General features: G+C 46.2%; 1 protein-coding gene across 1 annotated transcript in view; it reads left to right on the forward strand.

Annotated features, from left to right (window-relative positions):
* The first annotated feature begins 1,112 nt into the window (after positions 1–1,112).
* Positions 1,113–16,833, forward strand: part of elovl2 (ELOVL fatty acid elongase 2) — a 224,546-nt gene continuing 208,825 nt past the window's right edge. Inside the window, exon 1 of the mRNA XM_038797149.1 lies at positions 1,113–1,328. Within this exon, the coding sequence (XP_038653077.1) occupies positions 1,128–1,328 (201 nt within the window). The 5' untranslated portion in view covers positions 1,113–1,127. The remainder of the gene's footprint in view (positions 1,329–16,833) is intronic.

The following is a 16,833-nucleotide window of genomic DNA, read 5'->3' on the forward strand; positions in this document are numbered from 1 at the left end:
TATCCGCTTAATGTCAATGGTGGGAAAACCTTCAGACACAATAATCCAGAACAAAATTAATTAGCACTAATCATAACATGACTTAATAAATGTTAATGCCTGAATTTTGAATTCTTTACTGAAGTAATAGAGACCAGGATAGTGTATTTGAAATTCTGCATATGAACTTTAAAAAGGCATTTTGATAAAGTGCCACATAATAGTTGTAGCAAATGTAAAGCCCATACGATTAAACAGCCACTGACTGTGTCAGTGAGGAATTGTTTAAGGGTGGCAGAGCAGAGAATAATGGTAAACATTTTCTTTAGCCTGGAGGGAAATATACAATTGTGTCCACCAGCAGCAGGTATTCAGATCACTGCCTTTTATGACATATATTTACATTAAGATTTCAATTGCACTTGATTTGGGCATAAAGGGCATAATTTCAAAGACTGCAAATAACATAAAATGCAGTAAACAGGGAGGATAACTCAAAAAGAAATAGACTGATGAAGTGAGCAGACACATGCTAGATGATATTTAGTGCAGAGAAGTGTGAAGAAAGACACTTCAGAAGGAAAATAGGGAGAGGTAACATTAGCTAAATGGTATAATTTTAAAGGGGTTGCGGAAACAGACAGTTCTGGGGATTTACATCGAGAAATATTTGAAGGTAGAAGGACAAGTTTATATGACTATTAAAAATGCATGGAATTTTCGCATTGGTTTTATATATAAGAGGCTGAAAGGTACAGAAGCAAGGACGTTATTCTACACGTTTCTAATCAGTTCGTTGGATCTCAGCTGAAGTCCAATTCTTGGCATCACACTTTAGGAAGAATATTGTTGTTGTTTTTTGGCGTCTCTGGAGTCACGTTAATTTTCAAGTGTTAAAATGGGGTCATATTGGAAAAGAGTTTGAGAATAATACTTGGTCAAACGCTCCATGTCTTCAACCAGAGCCACTCCAATGTGACAGCTAGAATTTATACATTTTATTCAAGTGTAAACGAATCCTCAAATTGACAGATAACAAAACGTGGCGCCACAGCATTTATCCTTCTTCCCCTCCTCCCAGGGAACGAAAGGGTAAATGATAAGAATCCCCTCTCTCCGACTGGAAGCAGGCAACAAGAAAGGCGAGCATGCGCTCAGCGCTCGCTGGTGGCGCGGACGCCATTGCCACGGAGAGTGTCAGCCAATCGGGTCAGCTGGCTGGCCAGGAACGAGCCTGTTTGTCACAAGTTGGGAGACAGCTTGTTGTCGGTGTGAGGAGAAGACGAGCTGTGTTGGGTTGGCTGAACCGAGGACAGCACACGGCAACTAAAATGATGCCCACCATCCCGGTAAGACAGGCATGGGTGCATCTATATCTATGTTACTGTAGGTGATTGTGTAACAATTATATCATTACATTCAGGAACCGATGTTATTACCTTCCAATTATTGGTGTTAAAATGTTGTACGCCGCTTACTGTCGGATGTTTGAATATTGGGCAGGATTGCGATACTCATCAGAAATTTTCAAAGTATTTGCAGTAATTTTCAGAATGTGACAACGCTGAACCTTTCAAGCATTGTTGCCTTTGTTAGAGCTCTGGGTGGGAACCGAGCTCGGTTCAGATGTACAAAGAATCGATAGTGTAAAGGTCCTGGAAATCCAGGCTTTCGTTGCACGAATAGCATTTTGTAAAATAACGAACAATTTTATATAATACTTGCAGGTCGCTGTTAAGGTAATTGATTTTGTGTTTACTCCAGTTTCATTCTAGGCATCGCATGGATTCAATTTTTAATGCGGTAATCTGATACCTCGTGAAAAATAAAAGCAATGATTTCATATAACTTATTAATTTTGTAGCATTCTTATCCTGTTTTTACCCATTCTCTCTTCATTGTCCGAATCAAGTATTGTAACTGTGACTAGGACCTACGCCCATTGATTGTTCACATTTGCCTCAGAATAAGTATTTAAAGAAAAGACATTTGAAACGGCAGAACGCACATCCGAGTAGCTTTAGCTATTAGTGCATTGTCCGAATGAATAGAAGTCGGTGCAATAAGAGATGGTTCAGGATAATAGAATTCACCAAGTAACCCACTTTCCTGAGAACAAGCATTGTCCAGCTGACAGGAGTGTAGCTCCATACTGCTGCTGTTTCTTACTTACCCTGATACGACTCGACATCAATGAGACCAACCATGAAATGCAAATAATGTAATACAGTATATTTGCTGATGAGTGCCTTTGTCTGATTAGTACATGGCTTTTGCTTTAACCCATTCTCCACCATATCGGTAAGGGCAGCAATAAGAAATAATATGCAACCAACACAAGTTTTTTTGCAAACTACAGAACACAATGTTTGATGATCGTAATCTTTTGGCAGATATTATAGATCCAAATGTAATTAGTGAATTAACAGCTAGTTATGTATCACCTAATCAAAAGGTGGTTTAAGGGCTTACCCATTTGTATGACACTTACATACCACTGGGTTGTGTGCAAGGGATTTGAAGATACCGTCTGCGTTCTTCAATACAGAGCTGAGAATGGGATTTAAAAATAATTGTCTGAGTTTCTTTGACAAAAGTACCTACAGCTTATTTGCACCAAAATACAGCTACACTTATTTGCACCAAAATTCATTAATTGTAGATGATAAGACTGTGATTTTTGGATACTTTTTAAAATTGCTAACATTTTGTGAATGAATGACTTTTTAAACCTGTCCTCTTTTACAGAAAGAGAACTTGCTGGGCTATTGGCATGAGTTTCTTCTCTGTGCTTACTATTATCAGCCAGCTATTATATCTTTGGAGTTTGTCATGAAGCAATAAAATATGCCTTGAGAGGGAAGATTGGAAATGACTTTGCCATGTGATACCCAAGTCATGACAGACTTCAATACTCACTGGCACTGATGGCTTACCATGTATTATTGATGAGACCCGGAGGCATGGTAAACTGGGAGTAATCTCAACACCTACCAGCTCCAAATAATTTTCTAAACCAGTGCCTTAGTAGTAGGGTGGCCATGATCGCACAAACAGCAGTAATGTTACTAGTACTCTGTAATGGTAAATTTGTGTCGTCCTGATGGTTAAACTTTAATATGCTCTTGGAATATTCCCTCCAGTGAGAGTTATGCAATCTGTGAGCATTTTGATTAAGAGCTTGATTTGAAGACAAGCATGGTGATGTTTTTCCATGTGTGTTAGCCACTTAGCTGACCAAAACATAACTTCTAAATTATGGGTGAATTATGTTATTCTTGATGTGGCGATGCCAGCGTTGGACTGGGGTGGGAACAGTAAGAAGTGTTACAACACCAGGTTAAAGTCCAACAGGTTTATTTGGAATCACGAGCATTCGGAGTGCAGCTCCTTCATCAGTGACTCACCTGATGAAGGAGCTGCACTCTGAAAGCTTGTGATTTCAAATAAACCTGTTGGACTTTAACCTGGTGTTGTAACACAGCTTATGGTATTATTCTTGACTTCCTCATATACTTATAACTCATGTGGTTTATATTTTACTCTTTTGGACTTCTAAAGAATTCAACATACAGGAGCAGATGCATATCTGTACATGGAGCTAAACAGCCCAATTATATCATCCTGCAATGGTAACGCCCTTGATATCTGAAGGCATTACCATTGCTAAATCCCCCACCAGGGGTTAGCAGTAATCGGAAACTGAATTGACTAGCCATATAAATACTGTGGCTACATGAGCAGGTCAGAAGCTAGAAATCTTGCGGTGAGTAACTCACCTCCTGATTCCCCAAAGCCTGTCCACCACCTACAAGGTACGAGTCAGGAGACTGGTGGAATAATATCCACTTGCCTGAGTGAATGCAGCTCCAGCAATACCGAATAAGCTCAACACCATCCATGACAAAGCAACCTGCTTGATTGGTACCCATCCGCAAACATTCACTCCCTCCATCACAGATGCACAGGAGCAGCAGTGTGTACGATCTACAAAATGCACTGCAGGAACTCACCAAACCTCCTTCATCGCACCTTCCAAATGCATGACTACTACCAGCTAGAAGGACAAGAGCAGCAGACACATGGGAACACCACCACTTTGATATTCCCCTCCAAAGTACTTACCATCCTGAGTTGGAAATGTATCACTGTTCCATCACTGTTCCTGGGTCACAATTCTGAAACTTGGTCCCTAAAGCACTGTGGGTATACCTACATCACATGGACTCCAATGGTTCAAGAAGGCAGCTCACCACCATCTTCTGAAGGGCAGTTAGGAATGGACAATAGCCAGGGATGCCCACATCCCATGAACGAATAAAAAATAATTCTGGTATAATATTTTACTGTTAACAGCACATTTAAAAAATGTTGACAGTGCTGCTTTGCGGTACTTTTGTGCTCCAAGTGGCTTAGCTGAAATATGGAAAATACAATTTAATCTCACTCAGATATTTAAGGGAAATTATTCTGATTTCTGAAAATAAAAATTTTGATGCTATGTTCGAGTTGTTTTCTTGGTATCCATTTAATAAGTCCTATTACCGACCCAATATTTACCATCTACTGGAACAAGATGGCATCATTTTAAAGCTCTGAGCAGCAAATGATGTTTCACATTTTTGTGATCCTAGACCAGATCCCCAGATTTTTTGATAGGATCCAGTTAAGGAACAATTAAAAAAAAGAAGTAGATAAGGTTTGAGATTCAAGACGTCAGGGTGGCATGGTGGCACAGTGCTACCTCACAGTGCCAGGGACCTGGGTTCAATTCCGGCATTCGGTCACTCTGTGTGTCGTTTATACATTCTGCATGGGTTTCCACTGGATGCTCCAATTTCCTCCCACAGTCCAAAGATGTACGGGTTAGGTGGATTGGACATGCTAAATTGTCTCTTAGTGTCCAGGGATGTACAGGTTAGGTTACGGGGTTACAAGATAGGGTAGGATGGACCGGTGAGTGGACCTGGGTAGGGTGCTCTTTCAAAGGGTCAGTGTAGACTTGATGGACCTAATGCCTCCTTCTGCACTGTAGGGATTCTATGATGAAAAAAGCCGTAAAATTCTACTTGTTTCAAACAAACAAAAAATAAACTTAACAATACCAGGTCAGTAAGATAAAACAATTTACAATATGGATCTTGTACTCTAGCATTCAGATTAGATGGATTGGCCATTAAATTGCCCTCTACTATCCAAAAAGGTTAGGTGGGTTACAGTGATAGGGTGAGGGAGTGGGTTTAGGTAGAGTGCTCTTTCAGAGAGGGTTGTCACAGACTCGATGGGCCAAATGACCTCCTGCACTGCAGTGACTCTATTCTCTATATGTGAAAACACCTAAATTAACAAGTCAACTGTGGTTGAACACACCGGACTACACAATAAATGGAAAATGTGACCAAGGCAGAATCCATGGGTATCTCAGCAACCATGCAAACTCAGTAATCCTTGTAAGTCAACCAATCTTACTGAAATTCTGGGCTAGACCTAGCAGCCCTATTTGTTGCAGGTGCAAATCCTGTCATGGCTGCTGAACCTCGGTGGTGCAGTGGTTGCTAACCACTGCACCACCGTCCGGACCAGATAGAACTTTTTGTCCCCTATCCAGTACTTCCGTGTATAGCCCAAATTCACTCCAACTATGCAATTATTGCTGTTTAGCATCTTTGATAACTTTTTCATCTAATTTATTTGAAGCCACCAAAATCTCATGTGCATGTGGGCTTCTACTTCTATTAGTATTCATAGTCTTACTCATGTTCCGAGATCTTGATAAACTACGTCCCCTTTCCTGCCTGGTATCTCGTTCTGTACTGCTACTGCTTGATCTTTCTCTTCTGTAGCGGGATGTCCTTTCAATAGTTCTCGACCTTTTCCTGCGAACCTGCTGTTCACTATCCGATGTATTATCTGAACTGGCACTGCGTTTCTGTGCCCTCCATTTTTGAACTTCGTTTTCCCAATCCATTGTCTTAACTTCTTCCCCTGAATGCTGTACATTCAACCAATGTTTATACTTTCCAGTGGCCTTCCCTGCTCTACTAATAACAGTTGCATCCTTCCATTGACTAGACCCTTCAGGCAAGTATGTCACTTTTGACTTTTGTACCAACCTTTGGCAGTTGCCCTTTCGGAAAAATGGCCTGATCTAATTTATCAGAAGTGTCGTGTTCCTCTACAGAAACCCTGTCTATATCAGTTTACTGGTCCTCATAGTTCTGTAACACATGCATACAGGATGACTCTGGTTCCTCGTCTTGTCTGTCTGCTCTGTCTAAATTTGAAAATTTATAATCGATACCCATTATCCTTGATGAATGTACCCTAACAGTTTGATTACCATGTTGCAAAATAAATGTTTTGCCATCTATGCCTATGATCTTCCCTAGGCCTTTCCATTCATTAGAATTGTCTCTCTTATAGTATACCATTTCTCCTTGTTGAAAAACGGCATCTGATGGCCATACATTATGTCTTAAAGCTCTGCGAATTCTTTCAGAGACTTCTGCTTCCAAAAAAGCTTTTTTACTGCTATGTAACGTGTTTGAATGTTCAGCAAAACCTGGGCTAATTGTAGTCCCTTCCCAAGCTGGAGGCTGGTCATCCAAAATGGAGGGAATTTTAGGATTTCTACCAAACACTAATTGATAAGGACTATAGCCCCAACCATCTGCAATGAATTCTTTGCATGTACCGCCCATGCTAAAGCTGAATTTAGCGTGCAGTTTGGTCGATCTCCCAAAATTTTCTGAAGCATGTCATCGATAACAGCATGATTTCTTTCGCAGACACCATTACTAAACGGGCTTTCGGCAGCCATGTTCATAACTCTGATATTCATGTTTTCACACACATCCCTAAACTCAGCATTAGCAAATTCTCCCCCATTGTCCTTAAAGAATTTTGCTGGTGGACCCATTCCTGTCCCGATCCATTTTTCCACAATTTTGTCCAAAATTACTCTCTTTTCTTTACTTCGTACAATCGTTGATTGACTAAACCTAGTAGCTAAATCTACAAACTAAATATATTATTTGCTTTATCCCAGATCTTAAGGTCCATGGCCACAATGTCATTAAAATCCCTGGCCAAAGGTAGGGTTACTATCGGTCGTGCTGGTGTCCTTCTGTACTTCCTGCGAACTTCACAGCGATCACTAACCTGTTCTATCAGCTTAGAATAGTCATCATCCCTTACTCCTGCTACCTTTAATAAATTTTTCAGCCTCCGAAGAGACGGATGTACAAATTGCCTGTGCAGTTTTACTACAATAAGCATTTTACCAGCTAAAGTTGCATTATCAACTGTCATTACTACATCCTTAACCACTCTACTTGAAGCATTATTTGTCAATAATGGAATACAATAATGTCCCGACTGTGTAAATTGTAAGTCCACCGTCTTTCCAAAAACTGTTGCCTTATCCTGTTCCATATCCAGATTCATGTGTGCTTTCTTCATCAACGGTCTGCTCAGAAGCAAAGGTATCTCACTTGATACAACATCCATGCTAATAAAATGATACGCTCCAGCAATATTGCAAGGGATCACCACTCTTTTCAGCGACTTCAGAGTATTATCATCCCCAAACCTGAAACTTGTGGAACTTTTAAATTCCTTAACCTTGTTATGATTTTCAGCATCCAATGAGTCCAGATAACATTTTAACCAGTCAATCCCACACACAGTATATGTGCAGCCACTGTCCAATACAGCACAGTTAAAAGATTCTGCAACCAACACCCTCATTACCGGTGTAAAACAGCTTGTTAATAGGACAATGCCTTCTTTCTGGTCACTATCTTTTTCCTCTTCTGACTCCAGCTCAGAAAGCACTTTGTTTCAGATTTTACTGCCATATGGTAAAGAATGAGCCAATGCCATACCTTGTTTTCTCTTTCCTAAAGCAGTCACCTTAGTCCACATAACCACTGCACTTCTCCATTGGTCGTATGATTCCCTTTCAGAAAATAGGGGAGGATAATCATAACCAGCCATCTTTGTCCTGGGTTCAGCCATGTTTCCCTTTTTCTTTTTTTTTCACTCCTTGGTTTGATCTGGAAAAATTGTATCTTTCAAGCCTTCACATTTACACAGCAACCATTCTCTGCTACCATTGTTAACATGTACTAGATGATGTGGTATGAAGAGGCAAGAGTTCAGCTCCTTTTTCACCAACACACCTTTAATGGTTCAAACTCACTCTGCACAGAACTCTACAGATCATCACATGCTCCAGAGTCCACCTGAAGCCCCTTTACATTTCAGTGTCAATCATTGAACACTTAACATAAATGAGACAATCATTGAACACTTAACATAAATGAGACAATCATTTAATACTTAACATAAATGAGACAACTAATTGCAATGTCTCTTAACCCATTACTTAACACGGTAGTGCCTGGAGAATCCGGGGCAGAAGCTAAAGATGGGCGTTGCCTTCACCTTGGCACTGCCAAGGGGACACATGATGGGGAAGTGCCAAGGGAGCTCTGGCAGAGGGGAGGAAACCTTGACTGCAAAGGGGGAGCCCTGATGTTGGCGTTATCGGGGAGGAGAACCTTAAATATAACTTTGAGATTCGAGCACCCTTTCAAAATGGCGCTCTCATCTCAGAATCCCGGGTTTGTTGGCGTGTTTAGGTCCATGAACCTGTCGTGATTTTGTGTCCTACTGAAACCGTAATAATTCTCAAAACTGAAATAGTTGCATTATCATAAGCTTAAAAAGTCTCAGGAGAGAAAATTATGAGGAAAAACTAATGGTAGAGTTTGTTGCTGAAAATATATACTTTTGTGCCAATATCAATAACAAGTGACATTGAGATGTTCGTGATCTCAATTGAGCATTCCTTAAAATGATCTGGTGCTTTAGCATTCATGATGGTTTAAACGCGCGGTGTATCTCACTCTCAAGAAGAAACTCCTCCACATGTTGAACTGATGAAATCTTCTTCAATGACCTGCACATCTTTGCAAAATAGTTCCACTTTAAACATGAGTTGCATTGTTTTCCTTGAGCTGGACATCTGGATGAGCATTTGCACAATTTGGGCACCGTTTTGAAAGCATATGAATGTTTATGAGACTGTCGGGGTGGTCATGTTCTTAATTCCTGCACTTGAGCTTTTTGGCAAGCTCTATCTGCAACCTTCAAGTCTAAGGGTGCATTTCTGTGTACCTAACATGACAGATTTGATTTGGACTACCAAAGCTGTGGCTTTCTCCAAGGTTAAATCATCCTTCATAAGGAGGCATTCTCTGAATTGTGGAATTGAAGTGTTTTTTTATTAATTTGTCATGAATTAGTTCATGAGATATACAGACAAGGAGGTGTACCGGAGAAGGGAGTGAGCTGCGGGTCTACAAAGACCTGGGTGCAGAGTTGGAGAAGAGGAGAGTCGGGTTCAACCAGGTAAAGGCTGCCCTCTTCAAGAAGGGGGTAAAGTTTGGGGTTTTGTACCCTGCGCGCTTGTGGGTGACCCACCAGAAGCAGGTGTTTTGTTGGCTGGTGGATGGGGATGGTGGGGGGTGGGGAGGTTGGACGCCTTGGTCGGGGGCCACCACGCTACCTGGGTGGGCTAGTTAACGGAAGTGAAGTGGACGGGTCGTCAGGAGGAAGGCATGTTGGGGGGGGGATAGGGATGGTTCTTTGTTGGTGGTGGAGTGGGGGAGAAAGGAGGGTTGCTGACATGGGTGTGGTTAGTGTGGTCCAGTTGGGGGGAGAGATGGTGCTGGGCATCCGAGAGTGGGCCTGAAGGGATGCGGGACGTGAGCCGGGTGATGCATTATCAATTACGACGAGACGAGAGTAGAGTGTAATTGAGGCTTTATTACGCAGAGATGTGTAGCCTCCCGCAGCTGCTGCCGAAATGGCTGCAGCTTGGTGAGCACACACATTTATACTCTGCCTACTCGGCAGAGCCAGCACTGTACTACCCCCGTACCTGTAGTACAGGAGCCTTACTGTAATATACCTCATATGCAATATATACAATACAACACTGGCGACTACCACATTCACCCCCTGTTAAAAAAGAGTCCAGCCGGGGTGGTGGAAGGCTATTTACATGCAGCTGTTTAACATTTTAGGAAAAGTTTACAAATTCAGACGATCGTGCACCTTGATCCGTCGTTGCGAGCCCCGCAGTCCCGGTGGCATGCAGGCGTCGGTTCGGTCGTCGGTGACTCCGGGAGTGTGTTGACCTCATCTTCATCCCCGGGTGGGACTAAGGGGAGGACGGATCGTCCTGGAGCTGGGGCTGTGGTGGTGTGCGCTGGTGGGAGGGGGAGGGAGGGTGGTGCCGGGGCGGGGCGGGGGGGGGGGGGGGGGGTGTGGGGGGCGGGGTGTGGGGACCCAGCTGGTGCCAGGTCCCTGAGGGAGACTGTGTCTTGGAGGCAGTCGGGGTACGTCACATAGGTGTACTGCGGGTTCGCATGAAATAGCTGTACCCTCTCAAATAATGGGTCCCCCTTGTGGAGCCGCACATGCTTGCGGAGGAGAACAGGTCCTGGAGCTGCCAGCCACATTGGGAGCGGAAACCCGGAGGTGGACTTCCTGGGGAAGGCAAAGAGATGTTCATGGGGAGTTTCGTTATTCGTAGTGCAGAGGAGCGATCAGATGGAGTGAAGGGCGTCAGGGAGGATCTCCTGCCAGCGGAAGGCCGGGAGATTTCTGGACCGTAGGGCCAGTTGGACGGCCTTCTAGACCGTCCAATTCTCCCGCTCTACCTGCCCGTTTCCCCGGGAGTTGGAGCTGATCGTCCTGCTCGAGGCAATGCCCCTGTTGAGCAGGTACTGGCGCAGCTCATCGCTCATGAATGAGGATCCCGGTCGCTGTGGACGTAGGCGGGGAAACCGAACAGAGCGAAGATGGTGTTGAGAGCGTTAATGATGGTGGCGGGCGTCATATCGGGGCATGAGACGATGAAGGGGAATCTGGAGTATTCGTCGACCATGTTAAGAAAGTCTGTGTTTCAGTCGGTGGAGGGGAGGGGCCCATTGAAATCCACGCTGAGGCATTCAAAGGGCGGGAGGCCTTCACCAGGTGCGCTCGGTCTGGCCGGTAGGAGTGCGGTTTACACTCTGCGCAGACCTGGCAGTCTCTGGTGATAGCCCTGACTTCTGCGGTGGAGTAGGGCAGATTGTGGGCTTTTAAAAACATGGGTGACCCCTGGGTGATAGAGATCGTCGTGTAGGGTTCAGAGTCGGTCCACTTGTCCGCTGGCACATGTACCTCGGAATAGGGCATCGGGGGCTTGTTGAGCTTACCAGGGCGATACAAAATCTCGTAATTGTAGGTGGAGAGCTCGATCCTCCACCTCAAGGTCTTATCATTTTTGATCTTGCCCCGCTGTGTGTTGTTGAACATGAAGGCAATCTACCGTTGGTCAGTTAGGAGAGTGAATCTCCTGCCAGCCAGGTAATGCCTCCAATGCCGCACAGCTTCTTCTATGGCTTGGGCCTCATTCTCGACGAAGGAGTGATGAATTTCAGAGGCATGGAGGGTGCGTGAAAAGAATGCCACGGGCCTGCCTGCCTGGTTGAAGGTGGCGGTCAGAGCGACATCTGATGCATCGCTCTCAACTTGGAAGGGGAGCGTCTTATCAACCGCGTGCATCGCGTCCTTGGCGATGTCGGCCTTGATATGGTTGAAGGCCTGGTGAGCCTCGGCCCTCAGTGGGAAAACGGTGGAGTGAATGAGTGGGTGGGCCTTGTCCGCATAGTTAGGGACCCACTGGGCGTACTAAGAAAAATACCTGTAGCCACCGAAGTTGGTCATTCCCTCAATACAAAATGGAGGAACGCAAAGCTTGCAGGTTAAAATGGACAAAGTTTGCAGCACAAGCAGGCTGCACCAAGCCAATGTGTATTCTGTCTGCTAAGAGAGCAGACAGCACCGAAACGAACATTCCGCATACTAATGAGGCAATCTCCGGGACAGTTAGCATAGTAATGGAACGATCCCAGGGACAATGGACACAAATAGGGAAGTGATTGCAACAGTGTATGGGAAACCAGACACCCCGGCACCAGCGGGGTTCGAAAACAAAGCACCTGAAGGCCCGTCCAGTAGCCGAGGGACAGCCTCAGTATTGGGGAGATTCAAACAAATCGATTGGGAAGAGACCCAATCGATTCCCAGCAGGTAGAGGGGCCGGCCTATAAGAGACAGGTCCCAAACTTAGTGCGTTCTTCTTGACCAGCCCTCCTCTCTTGACCAGCCCTCTCGACCAGCTTTTACTGAAGAAGACCTTGACCGAGAGAGAGGAGAGGTTTGGGACAGCAGCCGCCAGCAAGTAAGTGTCTCACAATGATCGCTACCAGAGATAGACACTCCTGACCCCTTTTTAACCCGTACCAACCTGAAGTCTGCGGACCAGTGCAGAGCAAGAGGCCTTGTCCCCTGAGCCGGCAGTTCCCTTTAAGATAAGTATTGGTTTATTTAGTGGTAGGAATAGTTTAGTCATCTTAGCGTGTGCATGGGTAGTATTATAATTGTATTATAGTAAACTCATTTGTTTGAACTTACTAATTGGTGTATGGTTTTATTGCTTTGAACTTGACCTTGAAACTTGTGGCGGTATCTTAACGATACCTGGCGACTCCAGAGCTAAGTAACGAAACAGAGCCAAATTGAGTGTTAAGCACACTCACCCAGAACGAGCAACAAATCCCAGGCATTGTTTGAGGGCCTTGGGGAAGTGGGGAAGAGGTAGTTCCATGAGGGGGCGCATGCGATCGGGGTCGGGCCCTAGAACTCCATTTTGAACCACATAGCCGAGGATGGCTAATCGGTTAGTGCTGAACACGCAGTTCTCCTTTTTGTAGGTTAGGTTGAGGAGTTTGGCATGGCAGTGTGGAGGAATTTGGAAAGGTTAGCGTCATGGTCCTGCTGGACGTGGCCGCAGATGGTGACGTTATCCAGGTATGGGAAGGTGGACGGTCAACCATTCGATCCATCTCCCGTTGGAAGACCGAGACCCTGTTAGTGATGCCGAAGGGAACCCTAAAGAAGTGGTAAAGACGGCCGTCCGCTTCAAATGCGGTGTACGGCGGTCCGCCTTGTGAAAGGAGCAGGTGGTAAGCAGATTTCAAGTCCACCGTCGAGAAGACCCGGTACTGTGCAATCTGATTGACCAAATCAGATATGCGAGGGAGGGGGTATGCGTCGAGCTGTGTGTACCAATTGATGGTCTGACTGTCGTCAACGACCACCCTGTTTTTCTCCCCGGTTTTCAGAACTACCACTTGAGCTCTCCAGGGCCTGTTGCTGGCCTCGATAATACCTTCCTGTAGCAGCTGCTGGACCTCAGACCTGATGAAGGTCCTGTCCTGGGCGCTGTACCGTCTGCTCCTGGTGGCGACGGGTTTGCAGGTGAGGTTCGCAAACAGAGAAGGTGGGTCGACCTTAAGGGTCGTGAGGCCGCAGACAGTGAGGGGTGGTAGGGGTCCTCCAAATTTCAGGGTTAGGCTCTGGAGGTTGCACTGGAAGTCCAGGCCAAGTAGCAATGCAGCGCAGTAGTTGTGGGGGACGTAGAGACGGAAGCCGCCCTGGATGGTGAGTGTGATGGTGCAGTATCCCCAGATCACCACGGAGTGGGTTCCAGAGGCCAGGGGGATTTTCTGGTTAATGGGGTGTACCATGAGGGAGCAGCGCTTTACCGTATCGGGCTGGATGAAGCTCTCCGTGCTCCCAGAGTCCAGAAGGCATGATGTCTCGTGCCCATCGACCTTCACTGTTGTCGACGTGGTCGCGAGATTGTGTGGTCGGGACTGGTCGATCCTGATGGAGGCGAGACGCGGCTGGTCGGCGGCGGTTGCAGGCCCGGTGAGGTGCCCGACGAGCAGGGGTCCTGAGGCAGGGAAGATAGCGCTGCCATACGGGGCAGATGACGGGTGTGTGAGTGGGTGTGAGTGGGTGTGGGCTGCCGTACGGGGCAGATGACGGTGTGTCAGTGGGTGTGAGTGGGTGAGGGCTGCCATACGGGATAGATGATGGGTGTGTGAGTGGGTGTGGGCTGCCATACGGGGCTATGTGGAGGTGAATAACACGGGAGAGGACACAGCTGCCAGGTTGAGTGAGGCATTCCAGGCTGTAGTTACAGAGGTTTTGATTCAGGTGCATAGGGAGAGAGTGGAGGCTGGGGGAGGCTGGCCGAGGAGATCTTGAGGGTGGTTAGGATGTACTCAGTGATGTCGGAGGAGGGACTGCTGAAGAAGAGACAGAGACTCCAGATGGAGTTTGGATTAGTGTCTACAGGGAAGGCAGTGGAGGAATTGCGGAGGACCAGGTGGCCAGTTTCTGAGCATGGGGAGAAGGCGAGTAGGATGATGGCCCATCAGTTGAGGAAGCGGGTCGTGGCAAGGGAGATTGGTAGAGTGAGGGAATACATTTAGAGTACCTAATTCATTTTTTCCAATTAAGGGGCAATTTAGTGTGGCCAATCCGCCTGCCCTGCACATCTTTATAATTTAATAATCGTTATTGTCACAAGTAGGCTTACATTAACACTGCAATGAAGTTACTGTGAAAAGCCCCTGGTCGCCACATTCCGGCGCCTGTTTGGGTACACAGAGGGAGAATTCAGAATGTCCAAATTACCCAACAGCATGTCTTTCGGGACTTGTGGGAGGAAACCGGAGCACCCGGAGGAAACCCACGCAGACATGGGGAGAATGTGCAGACGCCACACAGACCGTGAGCCAAGCCAGTAATTGAACTGGGAAGCTGTGAAGCAACAGTGCTAACTAGTGTGCTACCATGCTGCTCACCTTTTGGGTTGTGGGGGCGAAACCCACACAAACACGGGGAGAATGTGCAAACTCCACAGGGTCAGTGACCCAGAGCTGGGATCGAACCTGGGACCTCAGCGCCGTGAGGCATCAGTGCTATCCACTGCGCCACCGCGCTGCCCGACGTCCATATGTTCTGCGCATGTCCTAGATGATGGTGTTCTGGTGGGGATTCTCTGATGTTATGTCCGAGGTTCTGGGTGTGGGGGTGGCCCTAAATCCAGGGGTGGTGATATTTGGTGTGTCGGAAGACCAGTAGGTCCAGGGGGAGGGGTGCAGGAGGGAAAGAGGCTGATGAATTGGCCTTTGCCTACCTGATAGCCCAGAGATGGATTTTATTGTGTTGGCGAGACTTGGAAGGCAGGAGTGTGGGTGAGCGATCTGGCAGAATCTCCGAGTTTGGAGAAGATTAAGTTCACTCTGTGGGGGTCGGTAGAAGGGTTCACCTGGAAGTGGAAAACATTTATTGATTTCTTCAAGGAGGATTGAGGGGTCAGCATTGGGTGGATGGAGGGGAGCAGAAGGGGGCCTCCTGGGGTGGGGGGGGGGGGGCAAGGTAAGGGGGTTAAAATGGGGAAGGTGGGGTGTCAGGGGTGCTGGAGGGTTGTGGTTGTTTATTGGGTTGATGTGATGTTCTTCTGATATTCTGTATATTTATATTTTTGTTGGAAAGCCCTGAATAATTTTTTTAAAATATATGTATATTTATGTGACCCTTGTGCTCAAATCAATGACTGTATTCACCTAAATCACAGGAAGCACATATCAAAACTAATACATTAGCTCTGAAGCACGTGAGCCATAGAAAAATGACCTGCAGCAATGTGGTTGACTCTTAAATATCCTCTGAACTGGCCTAGCAAGCACTCAGTTGTATCGTACTGCTACAGAAAAGTCAATGCAATAAAACCGGATGGACCAGCTGCCATTAACTGAGGCACTGGAATCAATAAAAGAACACCCGCAAAGTCCTCCTTCCGAACATCTCGGGCTAGTGCTAAAATAGGGAGATTTGTTCCACAGATTAGTCAAGCAACAGCTTAACCTGGTCATACTCACTGAATCACACTTTGCAGTCAATGTCCTAGGCACAACCCATCACCATGCACGGGTAGATCCAGTCCCGCCAGCAGGTGATGATACAGTAGTATGCATTCAGGAGAATGTTACTCTAGGAGTACTCAACATTGGGTGGCACAGTGCCCGAGACCCGGGTTCAATTCTGGCCTTGGAATTGCACTTTCTCCCTGTTTCGGCGTGGGTTTCCTCTGGGTGCTCCGCTTTCCTTCCCCAGTCCAAAAATGTGCAGGTTAGCTGGATTAACCATGCTAAATTACCCCTAGTGTCTGAAGATTTCTAGGTTAGGTGGGGTTACGTAGATAGATCAGGTGAGTGAGTATAGGTAGGGTGCTTTTTCAATGGATCGGTGCAGATTTGATGGGCTGAATGGCCTCCTTCTGCACTGTATGCATTCGATAGTTCTACTGACACCAGAGGCAATGAAGTCTCATGGTCAAATATGAGCAAGGAAACATCCTGCCACTTATCACCTTCTGCCCTTTTGGATGCTGTTGGGGGGGATGGTCTACCGGGGGAAGGCCAGGTCTCTGGCACTGAGTCTGGCTCTGGGGCTCAGAAGGGAAGGGGGGAGAATAGAAAAGCAATAGCAATAAGGAGACTCAATGGTTAGGGGAATAGAAAGGAGATTCTGTGGTCGCGAGCGAGACTCCCGGGAGATATGTTGACTCCCGGTTCCAGGGCCAGGGATGTCTCAGATCGTGTCTTCAGGATCCTTAAGGAGGAGGGTGAGCAGCCAGAGGTCGTGGTGCACATTGGTACCAATGACGTAGGTAGGAAAAGGGGTGTGGATGTAATAAACGAGTTTAGGGAGTTAGGCTGGAAATTAAAAGCCAGGGCAGAGTTGTCATCTCTGGTTTGTTGCCGGTGCCACGTGATAGCGAGGCTAGGAATAGGGAGAGAGTGCAGTTGAACACGTGGCTGCAGGAATGGTGTAGGAGGGAGGGCTTCAGGTAGTTGGATAATTGGAGAGCATTCT

This window comes from Scyliorhinus canicula, chromosome 5 (genome assembly GCF_902713615.1).
Source record: "Scyliorhinus canicula chromosome 5, sScyCan1.1, whole genome shotgun sequence".
Lineage (NCBI taxonomy): Eukaryota > Metazoa > Chordata > Chondrichthyes > Carcharhiniformes > Scyliorhinidae > Scyliorhinus > Scyliorhinus canicula.